Source organism: Hypomesus transpacificus, chromosome 18 (assembly GCF_021917145.1).
Source record: "Hypomesus transpacificus isolate Combined female chromosome 18, fHypTra1, whole genome shotgun sequence".
Lineage (NCBI taxonomy): Eukaryota > Metazoa > Chordata > Actinopteri > Osmeriformes > Osmeridae > Hypomesus > Hypomesus transpacificus.
In genome coordinates, this window is record NC_061077.1 from 14386512 (window position 1) to 14404860 (window position 18349).

General features: G+C 41.5%; 1 protein-coding gene across 3 annotated transcripts in view; it reads right to left on the bottom strand.

Moving 5' to 3' along the window:
- Nucleotides 1–5148: 5148 nt before the first annotated feature.
- cpne5a (copine Va) overlaps nt 5149–18349 on the bottom strand; it is an 82925-nt gene continuing 69724 nt past the window's right edge. For all 3 annotated transcript variants that reach the window (XM_047040228.1, XM_047040229.1, XM_047040227.1), the window contains 5 exons: nt 17660–17787; nt 16329–16431; nt 12143–12200; nt 8157–8230; nt 5149–7979 (listed from right to left, as the gene is read on the bottom strand). In XM_047040228.1, coding sequence (XP_046896184.1) covers nt 7770–7979; nt 8157–8230; nt 12143–12200; nt 16329–16431; nt 17660–17787 — 573 coding nt within the window. In that variant the 3' untranslated portion in view covers nt 5149–7769. The remainder of the gene's footprint in view (nt 7980–8156; nt 8231–12142; nt 12201–16328; nt 16432–17659; nt 17788–18349) is intronic.

The window sequence follows — 18349 nt, forward strand, 5'->3', positions numbered from 1 at the left end:
ACAGAGCTTTCATTTAATAAGTAATAATTAATAATAATTTAATCTTAGAAACATAATCCAAGTTTGTGTTTATTGCATGGACAAGGGAATGAACAGTTGAAAAGGATATGGTAAGAGCCTGTTAACACCACAGAAACAAACACTGCTTCCTTTTACAGTACAGTTTCATCTTACTTACTGAGTAAATAGCCATGTGTTACCTGGTATCACTGTGGAACGTATATTACAAGTTCATGATAAGGGTAACGTTGACAAAGTAATATTCAGTTACAAAGGATATGGTAAGAGCCTGGTAACACCATGGAAACAAACACAGCTTCCTTTTACAGTGCAGTTTTAGCTTACTTACTGAGTAAATACTCCAAACATGCACAAGACCTTACCCAGTATCCAAGAAGACTAAATGTAAGAAGATTTACCATGATAATAGAGGAAAACTCTTCCCATGGAGGTTGTTACCAGCCAAGAAAGTGAGTATGGCCATCATCGATAAATGTAACTGAAAAGGTATTTTGTTGGAAAGTACTATGTTATATTCCAATTTGACATGGATTGTTACCAACATAAACCTTGGGTAACTGCAGGGTAATAGTAGAGCTTTTTCTTAGTAATTCTGCTGGAGCTTGGCCGTCTTTACCTACTCAGTGGTATTTACCAAATAACACATTATAATTTACCATATGTATCTCCTGTAGTTACCAGCTTACTACCAACGGTATTTAAATAGTAATCTTTATAAGTTTCCAGGTAGATGCTAAGGCCAAATCCCAATACTCCCCCTTACCCCTTCCCCTTACCCCTAGCCCTTAGTTCCCCCCTAGTCCTTGGCCCTCGAAACTGAGGGGTAAGGGCTACATATCCCTAAGAAATGGGACCCCACTTGGTTACAAGTACGTCAACTAGCACGTATCGATATCTCCAAAGCAAGTAATGTTATGCACTGATATTAAACGAAATTCGCTGCTAATGGAGTTTACTTAAAACTGTAGACATGCTAGTCAAAGAAATGCGTAACTTTAGCGTACCAAAGTAGCGATTTTTTGAAACGTTTCGATTAGGAAAATGGTTGCAAATACATATGTTCAGGACAGCGTATAACACAAAACAAGACTGTCATAATTTTTTCATCAATTAATTAAGCCGAAAATATTACATTTATCGGACTCTCTGGATGATATGGCCGCCATTGTTGCCGGTCGCGCAGTATTCACATAGCCCTAGGTTTCAAGTAAGCTCCCGATCTTACTTGGTTTTAAGGGGTGTATACCCCTTAGTCTTAGCCCTACCCCTAGCTCAAAAAGAGTATTCGGACACCACTAGCTCTCACGGGAACGCGCAAAACTAAGCGGAAGGGGTAAGGGGGAGTAATGGGGTTCGGCCTAAGTTTTGGTTTTTGTCTTTACCTAATTATTACCAGTGAAAATTACCCAGTAATAACCAGCAAGTTCGTATTTAGTTAATGGGTAAATACTTCAAATTTTCTCTGTATTTACCACCTTGGTTCCAATCGGTAACACCCAATAATACACTAAACATACCCTTTATTTTCTACGGAAATACTTAGTACTTAGGGACTGTAAAAGGAAGGGTTACCAAAAAAAAGAAGATGCTTATGTGTGTTTGAGTGTCATTCAAGGGGGCACTTTGCAGGATGAGTAGGACTCATCTGAGCTGAGACTAAGTGCATCGGCCATAGAACAGTACAGGGGAGAGGAAGAAAAAAGGATTTGAGGGACTAAAGCTGAGAGCTGCCAACTTCAAGCATAACAACTATCAGTCGCCACCATATTGTGACTTTCCAATACTTATTGTTCATTTTTAATTCCAAAAGCACAATTATATATTAAGCTCTTAAAATACTGTTTTGAACTGATTTTGGAAGCTGTGAGAGAGTTAATGATACATCACAAATTCGTACTTGTTGGTTGGGGAAAAGATGACAATGTGTAGAAACATGACGCCTTTTAACACTTCTTCTATTCAATGAACAGTAGAATCAACATCAGTGGCTTCTAATTCTACTCACACGAGCATGGCAGTCATTCTCTCTGTACCATTATCCCAGCCCTCAGGCTTAGTCAGGGTTTCAACCAGATAAGCTGAGTCAGAGCATGGTGCTTCCCTATGGGGTCGCCCCCCCAACCCCCCACCACCACCCGTCAGCCACACCCCCCACCTCTCTCCTCACATCACCCTTTCCTCTCATCCCGTACCCTTATCTCCTCTCTCACACTTGCCACTCTTTCTTCTTTTCGCCCCTTTCAGCTCTCCCCCCTCTCTTTTTCATATGAACTACTTACTCTCACCTTTCTATCAACTTTCTTCTCTCATCCCTTCACTCTTCTGTCTCTTCCCTCCTCTGCCTTCCCCCCCTCTCTTTTCCCCTGCCAGTGAGATCAGAGAGCTGGCTCCCAGCACCTGGAGAACAGGGGTAATCCATGGAGTACCTGAGACGCAGGCGGCAGTCACAGCAGTGGGTACAGGACAGCTGGCACAGCAGGCACTGCAGACCCATGCTGGCCTGTTGCAAACATGCCTCTCAACGCAGCCCAGTTTGTTTGTGTAACAGTGATGTACTGTATCATTCTTTTCTCCTAAGTAGCCCAATAGCGTGTTCCATTGTTTCACACAGCATCTCAATGCATGCAGTGAAATCACTAACATATCCCTACCACTTTCATTTACAAAGTTGTTTTTCTATAATTAATGTGTTGGTATGGGGAAAAGGCTGTTCTCACAGAGCAAAAAGTTAATATGATTCATTCTGTCTGACTTGAAATTTTAAAATACACTGATTGTTCCCCCCACTTTGCTAAAACAACATAAGGGGCCATCCTTACCCACATAACAATTATGATAAGGTTTGAAAATTCGACCAGAATCTTTTTTTTTTAAGTCACTAACAGTGCAAGTATAAAAGTTAAAGTTTGATAGCTAAAAGGTAAGTTACGTAATATTTTATATATACATATGGTATACTATGTATTGTATACATGTATTGTATTGGTAGAGAGGTGAGAATAACAATGTTACACAAAATGTCTTAGTTGCAATGCTAGTACCCACAGCTTTACTGTAATATAAGCAAACAGTCCATCATACCATTTGAGTCTGTCTCTGTAAATATAACCATTAAACTCTTGGTGTTATTCCAAAAATTATATTTTATGTCTAGATGCCTAACCCACATACAACAGCCTCTATCACACTTCCCTGCTAATGGCAAGCAAAGCCCTCATGAGTTTTTGGAGTGATTTGGATGTGTACTCTATTTGTCAGGCGGTGGCGTAAGTGGCACGTAAATGGGCATTTTAAGGGACAGCATTAAATTGTTAATGGTGCTTGTGTGGTCTTGGGGGAGTATTGAGGAGTAAATGGTTCGCTGAACCAGCATAGTGCAAGAGGTTGAGAGAAACCCAAAGTTTTGAATGTGTATTTGTAAAATACCACACAAGGATATTAGGTTATTAGATTAGGATTCCAGAAGCTTTGCTACTAACCTCTTCACCCTGGGAAACAATTGCCACATTGCTGCTACCAAACTGTGAGACCATTTCAGTGCACAGGAGCAGGGTGCTGACACGACACAAAGGATAAGCAGTCTTGGTTGGCTGCCAGGTCAATATTGGGTCATCCCTTTGTAAGTACAGAGAAAGTAGCGGTTGAGATCATCGATCAGGTCCGATGGAGCACATTCACACCTCTTCCTACACCAGCCTCTCTCGAGGCAACTTAGTGTTCAGAATTTCACCCAGAGGCAATCATTATAACAGTCCCTACAGAGCAGTTTGGCCATTGAGATAATTTACTCCTACATGGTGCTTTTTATTCCCATTCATTAGAAACATTATCTGTAATTTGATAATATCCATTGTTTTGAATTATCTACCTGCAACCTTAAATTGAGCCTAATTCTCAGTCTCACTGTTAGAATTAGATCTAGAACTTCACTGCAGATGTACTTAAACACAATTTGCAGGTCTTTTGAGAGATGATGGGATACAACTTTATAGATATATTAATTATATTAATTGCCTCTACTAATTTGAGAATGCTGCACACATAATTGAATCTTTTTTCAAACCTGTGAACCAGTCTCAACCCAATGATCCAACAATCTGGTTTGAAGCTTTGACCTTTTGCAACAATATGGTCATGTGGCAGAACAAGATTGTTAACCCTAAGCTTTCATTCAGCATTACTTTTGTTGCTCGGATTCAATACAAGATCACCCTAGAGTTAATGAGCCCTAAAATCAGCATTAACTACTTCCTTAATCCCCTCCGGCAACAAGACTTCAGGAATTACTGGCTCAAAACAAAACTGGAACATGATCATTCTGTCTCATTTGCTACCTATTCTGTTTCCACCCATTCTTTAGTAATTATTCAGTGGCTTCATTGTGGGTGGCAGTGGCGGCAACCAATTGGCTGGTAATTTATAGCTCAAGCAGTTGTCGCTCTCCCCCAGGTGGACAGCTTGACTAGTCAGCAATGCATTACATAAGGCTGAGAAAAACACAACTTTGAACCCAACATGCAGAGACACACTCATTGGTTGAAGGCCGCACATGAGTGTGGAACATATTCAAATATGTCAGGAAGAAATACCTCTTGTAAAAGGGACAGGATTCATCACAATGGTATGTCAATGATACGAACGATATTCTGCGTTTTTCGAAAAACGGACACATGGGAACGCCCTTGTCTCCGTGGAACGCCCTCTACAAGCTCTACGTCAGCCCTCGGAGAGCCTCGGAGAGCTTGACGTGCACCTCCTGAATTTTCTAGCTACGGAGAGCTACAGAGACCCCCTTGGTCAGTATTAAGAATCGAATGGGTCAGGAGCGGGGTTGCCGTGATAGCAGGACGAACAGAATCCGTTGAGCGCCATTGCTTGTAAAGTTTTCACAATTCATATTTCAGCTAAACAGTAGCACCCACAGCCTACGGAGATCCATAAACGCTATCTATCCGTCCATATCCGTGCGTATCCGTGCCCCGCCCATCCGTAAACGGAGACGCAGAAGCATATTTCGGCCGGAAGATTCCCTTCAAAGCATCTTGCCATAAGCCATAAGTACAATCTTGATGTTGTCTTTGTTTGTTAACTCCATGCTAAATAAAAACCATAGTTTCAATTCTGCAAAAGTTGTCATTGTTTATTAATCTTTAGTTAAGGCAATCCATTACAAAGCATTTCACAAACCACAGTATAACGACAATCATGTCCAACATCTGGTTTGGAAATTATACAGCATGCAGGAAAAGAGACCAAGAGCAGTTTGTAAACAACTCAAGTATAAATATGACAAGTGACAAGAGGGGCAACCAAGATGACTTGAAAGGGAATGAAAAGAAGAGAGTCGTGGAACATGCCGGATTAACTGCCAATCCTAAAGATCATCCTAAAGCAACACATGACTAAAGTAGCAGGATGTCTTAGAGAGTTTCATTTAAGATGAAGGGAGAAACCTGCTGCCATTTTTGGCACAAACATGCACATTTTCTAAAGAGTCCAAGTGCAACAGAACATCTTTTGGCACTGGATACAAAGTCCACTATTTATACGGGGCTTATGGACACAGTCAGTTTCCAATGAAACTGTTCTAATTTGGTACAGCAATACAGGTGAACAATCTTGTAACAACCTTCTATTCAAGGGATATAAACAAACAACAACAACAAAAACAGTTGTTTCGGGTATATCAAATCATTAGTATTTGTTTATGTTGTAAATAAATCACACTATTTTTAATTAGATAAAAAAGAGCATTAGGATACCATATTTGTGTCAAGCCAAGGAGATGGGACATCCAGAACTATGTGAAAGGATTCAGAAGGTTCTCTCATCAAATGCCTCCTCCTTTTCCAAAATGTTCATGCATTCCATGAAGAAATGTCTACAACTGTTGTAAACAATGGTTGACTTATAGGTTTTACAACAAATACTTTGCATTTGTCTAGCAAGTTACTTCGGTAGACATCGTCCAACTCTATTAGCAAGCTGTATTGCATTTATCTATAGTCCTCAAACATGTACATAACACACAATACCAATATGCAATGAATGAATCTGTTGTTTGCAACATTGAACATACTGAACGGAATTATTGTCATAGTTGTGATTACGTTCAGTGTTGTTGCTTAAACAAAACCTGGCTAAATTCAATTTAGATATGCAAGTGTCGATACAGTAGGCACATTTGGAAAAAGATATTCGGTTATGTCTGGACTACTCGTGAAATTCTACATTGTGTGCATGACCAATTGATTGTAATTCAAAAAAAATACTTTAAATACTGAAACACAAAATAATTGCAGTCATGAACCCAACAGGTGCTCAGGAATGAACACAAAAAGGATATGTCTAAAATTCGGTAAAATTCCTAAATTATAACATATGCAGATTTTGTCTACATATGTTATAATCATGGGGAACAACTATCCATAGAAACTGTGCAGTTGCAGTTAGCATAACATTTTTAAGAAAGATGATTTTGCATTCTAATAGTGGGCTCCCCAGAAAAAAACCCTACCACAGTATGGAAAGTCGCAAAAGTCAAACAAGAGGTTGTGTTTATACATGTTTTCTGGTCTACACAGCCAAAAGGAATGCCATGAATGCCACGTATAGATTAATCTTTGTGTCTAATGCAAGTAGGGTATATGACTGGATTAGATAATACTGTTACATTTGATCTTAATTTAGTAGTCAAGTAGTCTGGAAGACATTTTATGATACAAAGCTATTCAAAACAGTGCAGTCCTTTCCAGGACCTCTATTGTGGTAGCTGTAAGGGTGACTTTTTGTTCTGAACTCTATCTTGTTATAATGATCTTTGTGCTTCTTATTTATTACTGTTGGTAGTGCATTTTGTTTTTGGAAAAAGTTGTTGAATTTGATTTTTTTTTGTTGATAAATGAGCATATCATTACATACTGAAACATGATCCTCTGCATACTGTAGACTAAAGGCTACGGTCAATAGTGTAAATCATTATTGATCAATAACAACTATGACTAAATTCTCTATCACTCGTTTTTATAATATTCTCAAAAGTAAAAAAAAAAAGATATTTTAGCACTGATTTGAAAATAGTATGGAAATATATTTGGGAAAATAGGATTTTAGATCCCAGACATGAATAAATAGTTGTTTTTACAATAAATACATAAATAAATAAGCATACAGATGATTTCCCTATTCCAACACACACCAATTCCAAACGGTATCATATCCACAAACATGATACACACTGGCACATTCTAATATATTGATATCGTCCCCACTAGAAGGGTATGCGATCCACCACGTTACCATTTTGACAGCAAACACCTAATATCCCTCTGTAACACACTGCTTTTCGTCTCTGCCTTTTACTCCTCATGTTCTTCGCCTCTCAGCTCTGTGTGCAACCTGCAGACAGAATGCTCAAAAAGGAGAAACTCCCTGATCTTCAGCTTCAGCTGGTTTGCCCATATTCAGACCCGCTCTCCCTCCCTCCCCCTCCCAGAAGAAGCAAAATGTTGCTCCGAAAACAAAGTGGAGTCTTATTAATCTGTTCGACATCACAACCAAATAAATATTAACGAAGGTGCCTCCAAGTGTTTCATTTCTCAATAAAAGTGGGCTCAGGGTGGGGGGGGACATCTAGGACTCAAGGGGTTCGTCTGGCAGTGCCCCCCCCCGCCCCTCCCACCTCACCTTCCTGTCCCTCCTCCTCCTGCTCTTTCCCCTTCCTTCCACCACCATGGGTTGGGTTGGTCTCAGATGGGCATGGTCTGGGCATGGTGGTCGTCCTCATCTTCATCCTTTTCGGGCTCATAGGCAGGCTGGAGGGGGCAGGGCTTGATCCCCCGGCTCTTCATGTAGGAGATGAGCTGATCGGGGATCTCCGCCAGTACGTCCTTGGCCAGCCTGGCCATGCTCAGGACATGGTTGCCAGTGCGGTCCATGTAGTCTCTGAACGGGACAAACTAAGGGTAGAGGAGGGGGAAGGGGAGGGTTGAATAAGGTGCTTGGTTCCATTGTTTTCATATAACATCCTGAGCCACAGGATACAGTCCTTCAGGACACCTTCTTAACTGGGTTGCTAAGATACAAAGGATAGAGGAGAAGGAGAGATGAAAAGGAGGGAAGACGGCCTTTCCTACCTGTACAATGTCTCTCTCTGCCAGCTTCCCCCTGGAGGAGATCCTGATGTCATCACCGTCCAGTTCCACCATTGCTGCAGAGAAAAGACAACGGTTTATAAGACTAATGTCAGCCTCAACAATGAATGTCAACCTTAACCACAAAGTGTCCCCAAACCATTTAAATAGAACTAATCTACAGGTCAAAAAAGTTTGCACAGACTAGGAATTTACTTTATCAGGAAGGTGTATACATTCAACATATAGGAATCTTAAATATGTGGTTAAACTATACTAAAGGTACTAAGTCTAACTAATACTAAGGGGATTTGGAATAAAAAAAATATATATAGCTGCAAGCAGGCGATGCAGGTTCCTCCGCAAAATGGCAAAATATTATAAAAATGTACATTGTAGAAGGTCAAGAGTTGGACAACTAGAGAGCAAAACGACTTCATATTTGGCCAACAACAATAGGCTGAATGGGGATTTGAACTCATGAGCATAAAGTTACAAATCAGCCTCTCTATCCTCTGCAACACAACAACTGTTGAGATTTTATGAATAGAAAGGGAGATTATTAGCTTTGGTCAGCTTCGGACAAAGTTTAAGCAGATGTAATTCAATCATCTTTTGACATTTTAAGGTGAAATTGCGCGTGGTACTTATTGGGGGAATTATGTCATCCTGTTTAACTGAACAGATAATCAGTATCATGACAGGCCTAAAGGCTGTGGCTGAATTTGAACCTGTGACCATGCACATTGCAGTGCACTGTCTCAGCCCATTGAGCTATTCTCAGTGTTGGCAATTCCTTCGGTCAGTTACAGTATAAAAAAAAGTCATCTGTTTCTCCTTTGGCAAGCATGTTTAGATTCGGCCAAAGTTTAAACAGCTGTAATTCAATTATATACAGACATACCAAGGTGAAATTGTTTATGGTACGTCAGAGTGATGTCATCTTGAACCCTAATAGGTTTGAAAAACCATCAGTCAAATTATATTTGATTTATTGACACAAAGATATTGAGGCAATGTGTACATTTACATAAATACACCCCTTTCAGCCTCTTTGTATTGCATTTCTTATTCCATGTCACCCTATATAAAGACATAAATTCTACACATCTGTACCCAATTTCAAGTCAATTGGACATTTGGTTTAAGGGGAGATGAATTATAAAGATTTCCCCAAGTTTTCACTGTACAGGAAAATCCATAATGGCGGACCTTATGGGTTTCAGAAGAATTGGAGCAATGGGGTGGAATATCACTTTGAAAATCGGACTTTAGGGCGTGGCCTGTGGCGTCCCCTACAGTCGAATGCATCCCATATTTGGTGTAGGGGTACCCACTTGGATGTAGTATCAATGTGCCAAATTAGAAAATGTATGACCACAGACTTTGAGATATTGGGGCACAAAGAGAAGAAAAATAATAATAAATAATAATACAAACAAAAACAATAGGTTCCCTCCTACCAGACGAACCCTAATAAAACTAACAAAGACAATAGGTTCCCTCCTACCGGAGGAACTCTAAATATAAAATATAAAGTAGCCATAATTTACAATATAAAAAAAAAAAAATACAAATAGTACAAAAGATAAGATAAGAACATATAGTGTAACAAATTGCAATGTGGGGAGATGTCGAGGTGTCATTGTGCAGATAGTGATTAAAGTTTGTGTGAGCCCTTGGCCTTGTTGAAGAGGCCAACCGCGGATGGGTAGAAACTATTTTTGTGGCATGTGGTATTGGTCCTAATGGATCGCAGCCTTCTGCCTTAGGGGAGTGGCTGAAACAGTGTGTCCAGGGTGGGAGGAGTAGGCCACAATCTTCCTCGCTCGCCTCAAGGTCCTCGAGGTGTGCAGGTTTTCAAGGGTAGGCAGATTGCAGCCAATCACCTTCTCAGCAGTGCGGATGATACGCTGAAGTCTGCTCTTGTCCTTGGCAGTGGCAGCAGCATACCAGATGACAATGGAGTTGAAGTCATATAACTGTGTCGGCCTTTCCGTGATTTGTCTTGTTTTTTTTCTTCTGAGGTAGTTCTGACATAGCCTGGTGGTATGTTTTGGTTCATTATCTTGCTGAAGGATTAAGCCCTGTCCATCTAGATGTTCACCAGAGGGTAAACAGGGTTGCATGGCTCTGCCGTTTCTGTTGAGTCAGGTTGCCACCTGTGAAAGTCCCTGGATCCAGCAAAAGAACTCCAGACCATCACGTTTCCTCCTCCATATTTAGCAGTTGGTGTCGTACATTGAGGAACCATCCTTCGCCCACTCGATGGCCTACTAAAACCCTGAGTGCTGAATTGAAGATAAATAATGTTGATAAATCGATTTATTCCAGACCTTTGACCAGTTGTTTCCAGTAGTCCACTGGCGGTGCTTTATGGCCCAGGCAAACCTCTTTTTCTTATTTTAGCCAACTTAGCTATGGTTGTCTCACTGTCACTCAACTTGTCAAACCTGTAGTTCAAAGTCTTCGTGTCACAGTTGGAAGCAAGACTTGCTTACTTAGACCAGTGTCGAGTTAAGGCCGCAATATGCTACTCCGACTCCGTTTACAGATGGGTGGGCAGATACGGACGGATAGACTTCGTTTATGCTTCTCCGTAGGCTGTGGGTGCTGAAAACAATACACCGCCAGAAGAGTAGGTGGCGCAACGGTTTTTTGTCAAAGACGACCTTAGAGAAACCGTTTTTGTGTGAAAGTCGTAGTCAAGTGTTTATTTACCTAGGTTATCGAGAAGTCGGAGAAAATATACAAATTAGCCATTTCATCAATAAAATATGCACATTACAGCAACTACACTGCCAATTTCTCGTCACATTTTACATTACATTACATTTACATTTAGTCATTTAGCAGACGCTCTTATCCAGGGCGACTTACAGTAAGTACAGGTACATTCCCAGAGGCAAGTAGGGTGAAGTGCCTTGCCCAGGGATACAACGTCATTTGTCACGGCCGGGAATCGAACCCGATTCACTAACCGCTCAACCATCTGACCCCCCCTTTTAGTTCAGATGCTAATTTACATGTACTGTTTAGCTGAAATATGAATTGTAAAAACTTACAGCAACGGCGGTCAAGGATTCTGTTTGTCTTGTTGGTCACGGCAACCCCGCCCCTGACGCAAGTGGTTCGAACCAATCACAGTCAAGGGGGTATCCGTAACTATCCGAAATTAGTAGTTAGATAGTTAGGAAATTCAGGAGGTGCACGTCAGGCTCTCCGAGGAGAGGGCGTTTCACGTAGACGAGGGCGTTCCCATGTGTCCGTTTTTTGGAAAACGGAGAACCCTAAATCTGCCTTTATACTTGAAACTGTTGTCCCTGAATCCACCTATCGCCCAGCCTGTTGACTGTCAGACACTTCAGATTTGGTTGTGGCTTTGGGTCTGCCAGAGAGCTTCCTCCAGTTACCAAGTCCCTTTTGATGGTGAAGCAAACATGCTACTTGTTCCCTGAAAAAAGGAAACCTCTGGCAGTTTACAGCTTTGTACAAATTCAGGTTTCAGCACTAGAACTGCTTACATTTCAATAAACTTTTGACCGGTAGTGTACTTTCAGTGATTTTTTTTCTCCAGCTCCGTTAGAAAGGAACATCCCAAAATTACAGAGCATCAAAGTTGCTACCATATGTTGAAATATTCAAATTGTATGCAACAGCTGTGAACTCGGTTCAAGCCCTGCTGGTTGACATCTGCTTATTAACTAGGGACTTCCGCCAAAAACCACCAATTAGACAACACGGCAGACAGTGGAGCCTAATTGTAATCCATTATTTGCATCCAAATAATATATCAAGTGAAAGCAATAAAAAAAAAAACATCCTAGTGTAGGTTAAGTATCATATTCTTTTTTTAATGGAAGTAGTCCAGAAACCAATTTTCTGTAAACAGAGTATTTGGCGGTGTGTAGTGGAGCATATGTGAGTTGTGTTGGACAGCTCTCGTGGCTGAGGCATTTGTACGTGGAGCTCAGGGAATATTATCTTACCATCAAACTCGGCCTGTCCCACTCCAACAATGATGATAGACATAGGAAGTTTAGCGGCCTGTGACAAACACAAGAACCAGGAAGTGAATCCCAAATATCAGGAAAGGAAGGGTCAGAGATGAAATACCTATCAACATACATACAGATACAGTAAACACTCTGACTGTTTAAGACAAGTTATCAGGTTTGGATACTGCTGTAATCATATTTACTGATGATCTGATGACCCACACAGAGCACCAAATGACAACATGGGCATCCTTGGACTAAAGTGAAACATTATAACATGGGCATGTGTGCATGTGGGTTTGACACACATAAAGTAAGCACTCAATATACTTGCTGACAGCTCCCTCAAGACTTCTCTCAATCCGGAATGTTGTTTACTTGGTGTCTTGACGATGGTATACAATGACTGCTCATCTTTAGCTCGACAGCCAGGGGAAATCATAACAGTGAACTGCAGCCAGTGTTGTCAGTGTGCAGTGATGCCTCTGGGGCTGACAGATACAGCCACTACATAGTTGAACCATTTGAGGGTGAGAGGCTGCCATGTGAAATGCATGTCATGACACCATTCACAAAACCATGAACCTGGGTGAGATGAACAGTTTGGCTTTGAAAAGAAAAAAACAAACATCATGGTTACAGATACATACTCCTTTACCATGTATAAGCGATGGATGTATACAGTACAATACCAATCTTTACAAAACAGTCAGTCCAAACTGAGGCGGTAGTGTCAGTATAGTGTGAGTGAAGAGCTATGGACTTTCTATATTTTGAGGTCAAATCGTTTTCAAACCGCACAACCACCACTCAGACACATTCCTGTCATGTTTACGACATCGTTCCACATCTCATATTAATGATGTCTGAAATATGGGGTTGGTGGAGAAGCAGGTCATTTAAAAACAACTAATTAAGCACCAGTGCTCTTAAAGCAGAAACAACCTGCATTAACTTGTATCAATTATCAATTGCACATCTGTAGCACATTTTCCATATTTAAATACTGAATATGTTACAGTTATTCCATCACAAATGTAATGGACCAATCTATATGCCACCCCTTCCCCCACCAGCAGCATGTCGAGCAGATAGCTGCAGAACAGAGGGAGCACTAGAGGCCACAGGTTGGCCTGTGAGCTTCTCAGAGAAGGGCTCCGTGAAAGCCCAAGCATGAATGAATGATTTTAGCCTATGGTGGAGGAATACATTTGGGAAGGGGGATGCAGGGGGAAAAGTAGGCCAGCTTTCCTGAAAAGCCTCCTGGGGCAGAAAGGCATGTGAAAGATAAGAGTAAACAGACTTAAGAGTAGGGCTACTTTCCGCCCCACCAACTCCCCCCTCTTTCTATCTCTCTCTCTCTCTCTCTCTCTCTCTCTCTCTCTCTCTCTCTCTCTCTCTCTCTCTCTCTCTCTCTCTCTCTCTCTTGTCTCTTTCTCACTCATTCAACCTTTCCTTACATTGCTCACCCTCTTTCTCTGCATATTTCTGTATCCTTTCTGATCATTCTCTCCTAGGTATTGATAAGATTTTAACAATTCCGATTCCTTATCAATTCCTGCTTATCGATTCAATTCCTTATCGATTCTCTTATTGATTCTCCCCTCTACAGCCAACTAGGTCTGTGCGTCCTGCACCCCCCCACACACACACACTCGTTCTAAACACATTTCTCAAACTGGCTTTGATTGGCTCTGAAATGAGCTACCTACCACCTCTAGGCCTCTGTTTTCAAAACTAAATCTAGTCAGAGATAGAAACTTTCAGTTTCCTTGTGTTCAAGCTTCTATAACTCAACACCAGTAGGACTTACAGGGGTCCCAACAACCGGGGACATAACTTCAGTGTCACCTTTCAAAAGAGACCATTTACATGCATGTACTCCAAATGGTTCAACAACAGCTTTCAATGTACTTTGGGTATGTTGTTTAGGTGTTTTCAGGCATAGTTAACATGACTATTAAAATGTTAAATAATTACAGTAAAATGCTAAATTTAATAATGGATAAAAAATCGATATGCTCAGTTTAATAATGGGACACGCAAACGGATAACACACGCCCCCCGATCACATGAAGTGCATGCATCGAACACATGACGTTCCAGTAACTTAATTCCATGCTGTGTTTTCAAATGCTTCTTCGTATTTGTAGTATTTCCTCCCTTCAACGAAATATACTTTTTACACGCTTACAAATGGCGTTGTCATTTTGTCGTGTGAAATACTACCAAACTTTAGAACGCTTCTTCCTAGTTGCCATGTTTGCTGCAGTCTGAATGAACTATAAAAGTTCGCGCATGGGCAACGGCACAGAGAATTGTTAACATAATCGTTTAAGGAATTTCGCTAACGATTCCAAGGAATCGATTCACTGGGAACCGGTTCTAAACAAGAACCGGTTTTCGATACCCATCCCTACTCTCTCCACATACACCATCATTCACTGCCACATTCCCCTCGCATTCTTTCCCCAAACACACATACTTGCACCTTTATTTACCCCATAGGCACAACATCCCATTCAATCCCAACAAACAATAAACCACAAATGTATTTAGTCAAAACCATAAGTTGCTTTACATACAAAGTAAGAGGAAACCCGGAAACCCTGGGAACTGACACCAGCAAGCTGTCTATTTATACCACTGTCTCTCTCTCTCTTTCAAGAAACCACATACTCAGCCACTTTTAATAGGTCCACAGGTACCCACCAACATAATGAATTTTTATTTTCTCCAAGGCATTAAAGCAAGAAACTTGCCAAATACGGATGAGTTTGATTGCAACCTGCGTGTGACAAATCAGTCCAGGTGGGCAGCTCCCCCCATCTGCAATGCCGGTGAACCGCCCAACCCCCCTACAAGAAGCAAAGCCCAACTGAATTATGGGCCAGTATTCTGCTGTACCAGCCAATCATGTCAGTGAGACAAGCCTCGTCTATAATTCAGAATGCTGAGCGGAGGAGCTGAACAGAGACGGACTGAACATCAAAGAGAGGAGCCTGAGCTAATATTCATCCCAAAGGCCATCCTGTTAACTTGAAAGAAGAGCAGAGTTGCAGTGGGCACAAAAAACAAAGCACCACAGCCCCCACCCCCTTTCGACAGTTTGGCCAAAAAAACATTTACATTCATCACATTTCATGATTCAGCTCAAATACAGAGGATGTGTTTTTTCGCTTTTGACATCTTTAAATGACTCTTTTAACCGATAGACTGTTCAAAGAAAAGGCAAAAAAAGTAAAGACCTTGCAAATCCCACAAGACAGGCTTGTTCAGTCCTCCGTCCCTGAGGTGAGGGTTGTACAGTCCATAGGTACAGCAAGGCCAGGGCTGACAGCAGGTGATAGCAGGCTTGGCAGAGGCATGTTAGAGCAGCAGACAAGATCTTAAAAGGAAGGTGTGGCTGTTCTAATGGTTTGACTAACAGTCGCAAATTCCCTTTAAACCCAGTCTGCTGGGGGTGGGGGAGTGTCCGATCACTGCTCCGCTCCCATGGACCGCTGGGTTGTACTGGACTAAACTGGACAGAAAGGTACTGGACTAGACTAAACTGGACTGAACTAGACTGGTCTAGACTGGAGTTAATAATAATGTTCCAACAAACAGTAATTGACACATGGTACTGTCCAGTGCAGGCAATAAATGAATTAAGTATTCAGTTAGTTTGACATGGTGAAAAACACTTGAAGGCCAACTTTTAACAGCAACAGCAACAACACCAACAAAACAGTAGTCAAGCATATGGTAGTAAATTGAGAAGAACCCTGTAAGGAAGAGCCAGCGACAGACTCTCTAACATTCACAGCTACCGCAGCACCTCAGACACAGGTTCTATCCCAAAGCATGCTGGGTAAGCCGCAGAGCTTCTCTGTGGAGTAAAAAGCACCAGTGCTAGGGCCCGGGGGTAACATGAAGTGGAGTCAGGGATGGAGAAAGATAGATAGATATGAAGAGAAAATGGAATCAAAATCCAGAAGCCATCTTTTTCAAGGAATGCCGCAGAGGGCTTTACAGCTGCCCAGCTATTATACCAACATAAAACCCTCAAAAAGGGAGAGACAGAGAGAGAAAAGTGGAGAAAGCGAGAAAAGTGGAAAATAAGATTGGGAGAGAGAGAGAATGACAAAAAAGAATTAAAAAGAAAGAGCGATGGAGAGAGAAACATGGCCCTCACCTTGACGATGGCCTCCTTGGTGTGGGCCATGTCTGATATGACGCCGTCGGTGATGATGAGCAGAACGAAGTACTGGGAACCGTCCTGCACCGTTGCAGCGTAGCTGGGGTGCAAAGGAGCATGTTAGAGCTACAGACACTGTACCGACCAACTGGACACTGGACTCTATTTACAACTGCCAGATAGACATCCATCAAAACTGATGTACAAAATGTACATTACAGATACTGTGACTAGGATCAGGCCTGACAAAGGAGCCCTAATTCAAGCACATTAATTTCATTTTATGCCAACTACAACAGGCTGAGTGTAGATGTGCGTGCTTGCACACGTGCAAAAAAAAATAAAAAAAAAAAAATTTCAAACACAAGCATGTGACAGTTGCCTAACATATAGATATACTGAGCTGTATATTCAAACCCCCATAGGTCTATCTAGATAAGCACACACAAGGCTGACGACTGCGAGTGGCCTAGATTCAATCTCAAGTGTCTTCGAAAATGAATAATTCACCAATGTGTTTATGCAAGCCCGGTATTCTTTCTTCAGAGCATTATTGATGGCCCAGCGCTAAATTGGCCGAGTTTCATTGCGTGTTTGTGAGAGAGGATGAATGAGAGAGATAAAGATAGAGAGAGTGACAGAGTGAGAGAGAAAGAGAGAGAAACAAAGAGAGCTACTGTAACAACACAATCACCAGGCTTATTATTATCAAAGCTGAGAACATCTAGTGTGGACACTCTGGAACTTTCTCTTGCTTTTCAATTTGCCCTGTCAAATGTGTCTCTCTGTGGGCTGGCGTTTTAATTAAATAGGGGAGGCGAGGTCAAGCATCGCAAGGATGAGACTTTGGGTGTTTGGAATGATCAGTCATTAGTGGAACCAGACACTTGACCCCCCCCTCCTTCACACACACATACACACACACCACCACCACCATTCATCTCCTCTCCTTTATTTCTCCCTCATTAGTTCAGGGACATTTTGTAAAACCACCATCCTTTATTGTTGTGGCTGCTTCTAATTGATTGTTTGGTGTCTGGTGCTTGCATGTCAAGCTGAAGATTTGTCTTTTCCTACAACAGCCAGGCAAGGGTAAGGACGTGGACGCAAGGGGCTTACTTACGCAGCTATTATCTGGACACGCATTGTTCCTGAGTTGTTGTTTTCCCACCCAGCCACCTGTGTTTGCCTTTCTAATTGTATTCAGTCAAGGACAGTGAATTGCTTTCTATCTCTCTTTCAACTTAGACACATCAGCGTATATAAGGGTGAGAAGGTAGTTCCTTCAGCCGGTGAGATGCCTATGTGCATCAGAGGTTTCCCCGTACCTCGCAACGTGATTGACAACCGGAGCGAAGTTGGTGGGTCCATAAAGTTGTACTGTCTTCAGACTCTGATGGTAAGCCTCCAGGATTCCCTCCATCCCGTTACAGTAGGGGTTGTCAATGTTGCCATTCTGTGAAGAACACAACATACTAGATGGAATACAATTTTCTTCCTGTTTATGAAAATCCTAACCCGCCCCGCATCTGTTCAGCTGCCCTTTCACAACGCAGCAGGAAAATAATGAATTATAGAATAATATATTTTATTGAGGTTGTTTGGAACGGATTAAAAAATACTGAAATATCTCTGTCAGAAGAGCAGCCTCTGACCACGAGAGATATTTCCTGTAAAACTACACAAGCAAGTGAATTAGTTGTTCAATAAGAAGCAAGTCTTAATGAAAATCAGAGTGTGATGCAGATGATAGGGAGGTGATTGGTTGCTCATTAGCACTGCTGTACAGCAGCCAGAGACCATTAGCTGGCTGAGAGAAATCAAATTGATTTGAGACTCCTTCAGGCATTCGCAAGCTCCATTTGCACTATAAAAGGTAAATGAAACCCAATTTTAATTTATGCACGTTCGGATCTATCAAAGGCTCACATGCATCGCACACACCCAGACGCACATGCCTACACACTCAGACGTGTACAGAAACACAAACATATCATGCAGGTTGCAGAGAACATGAA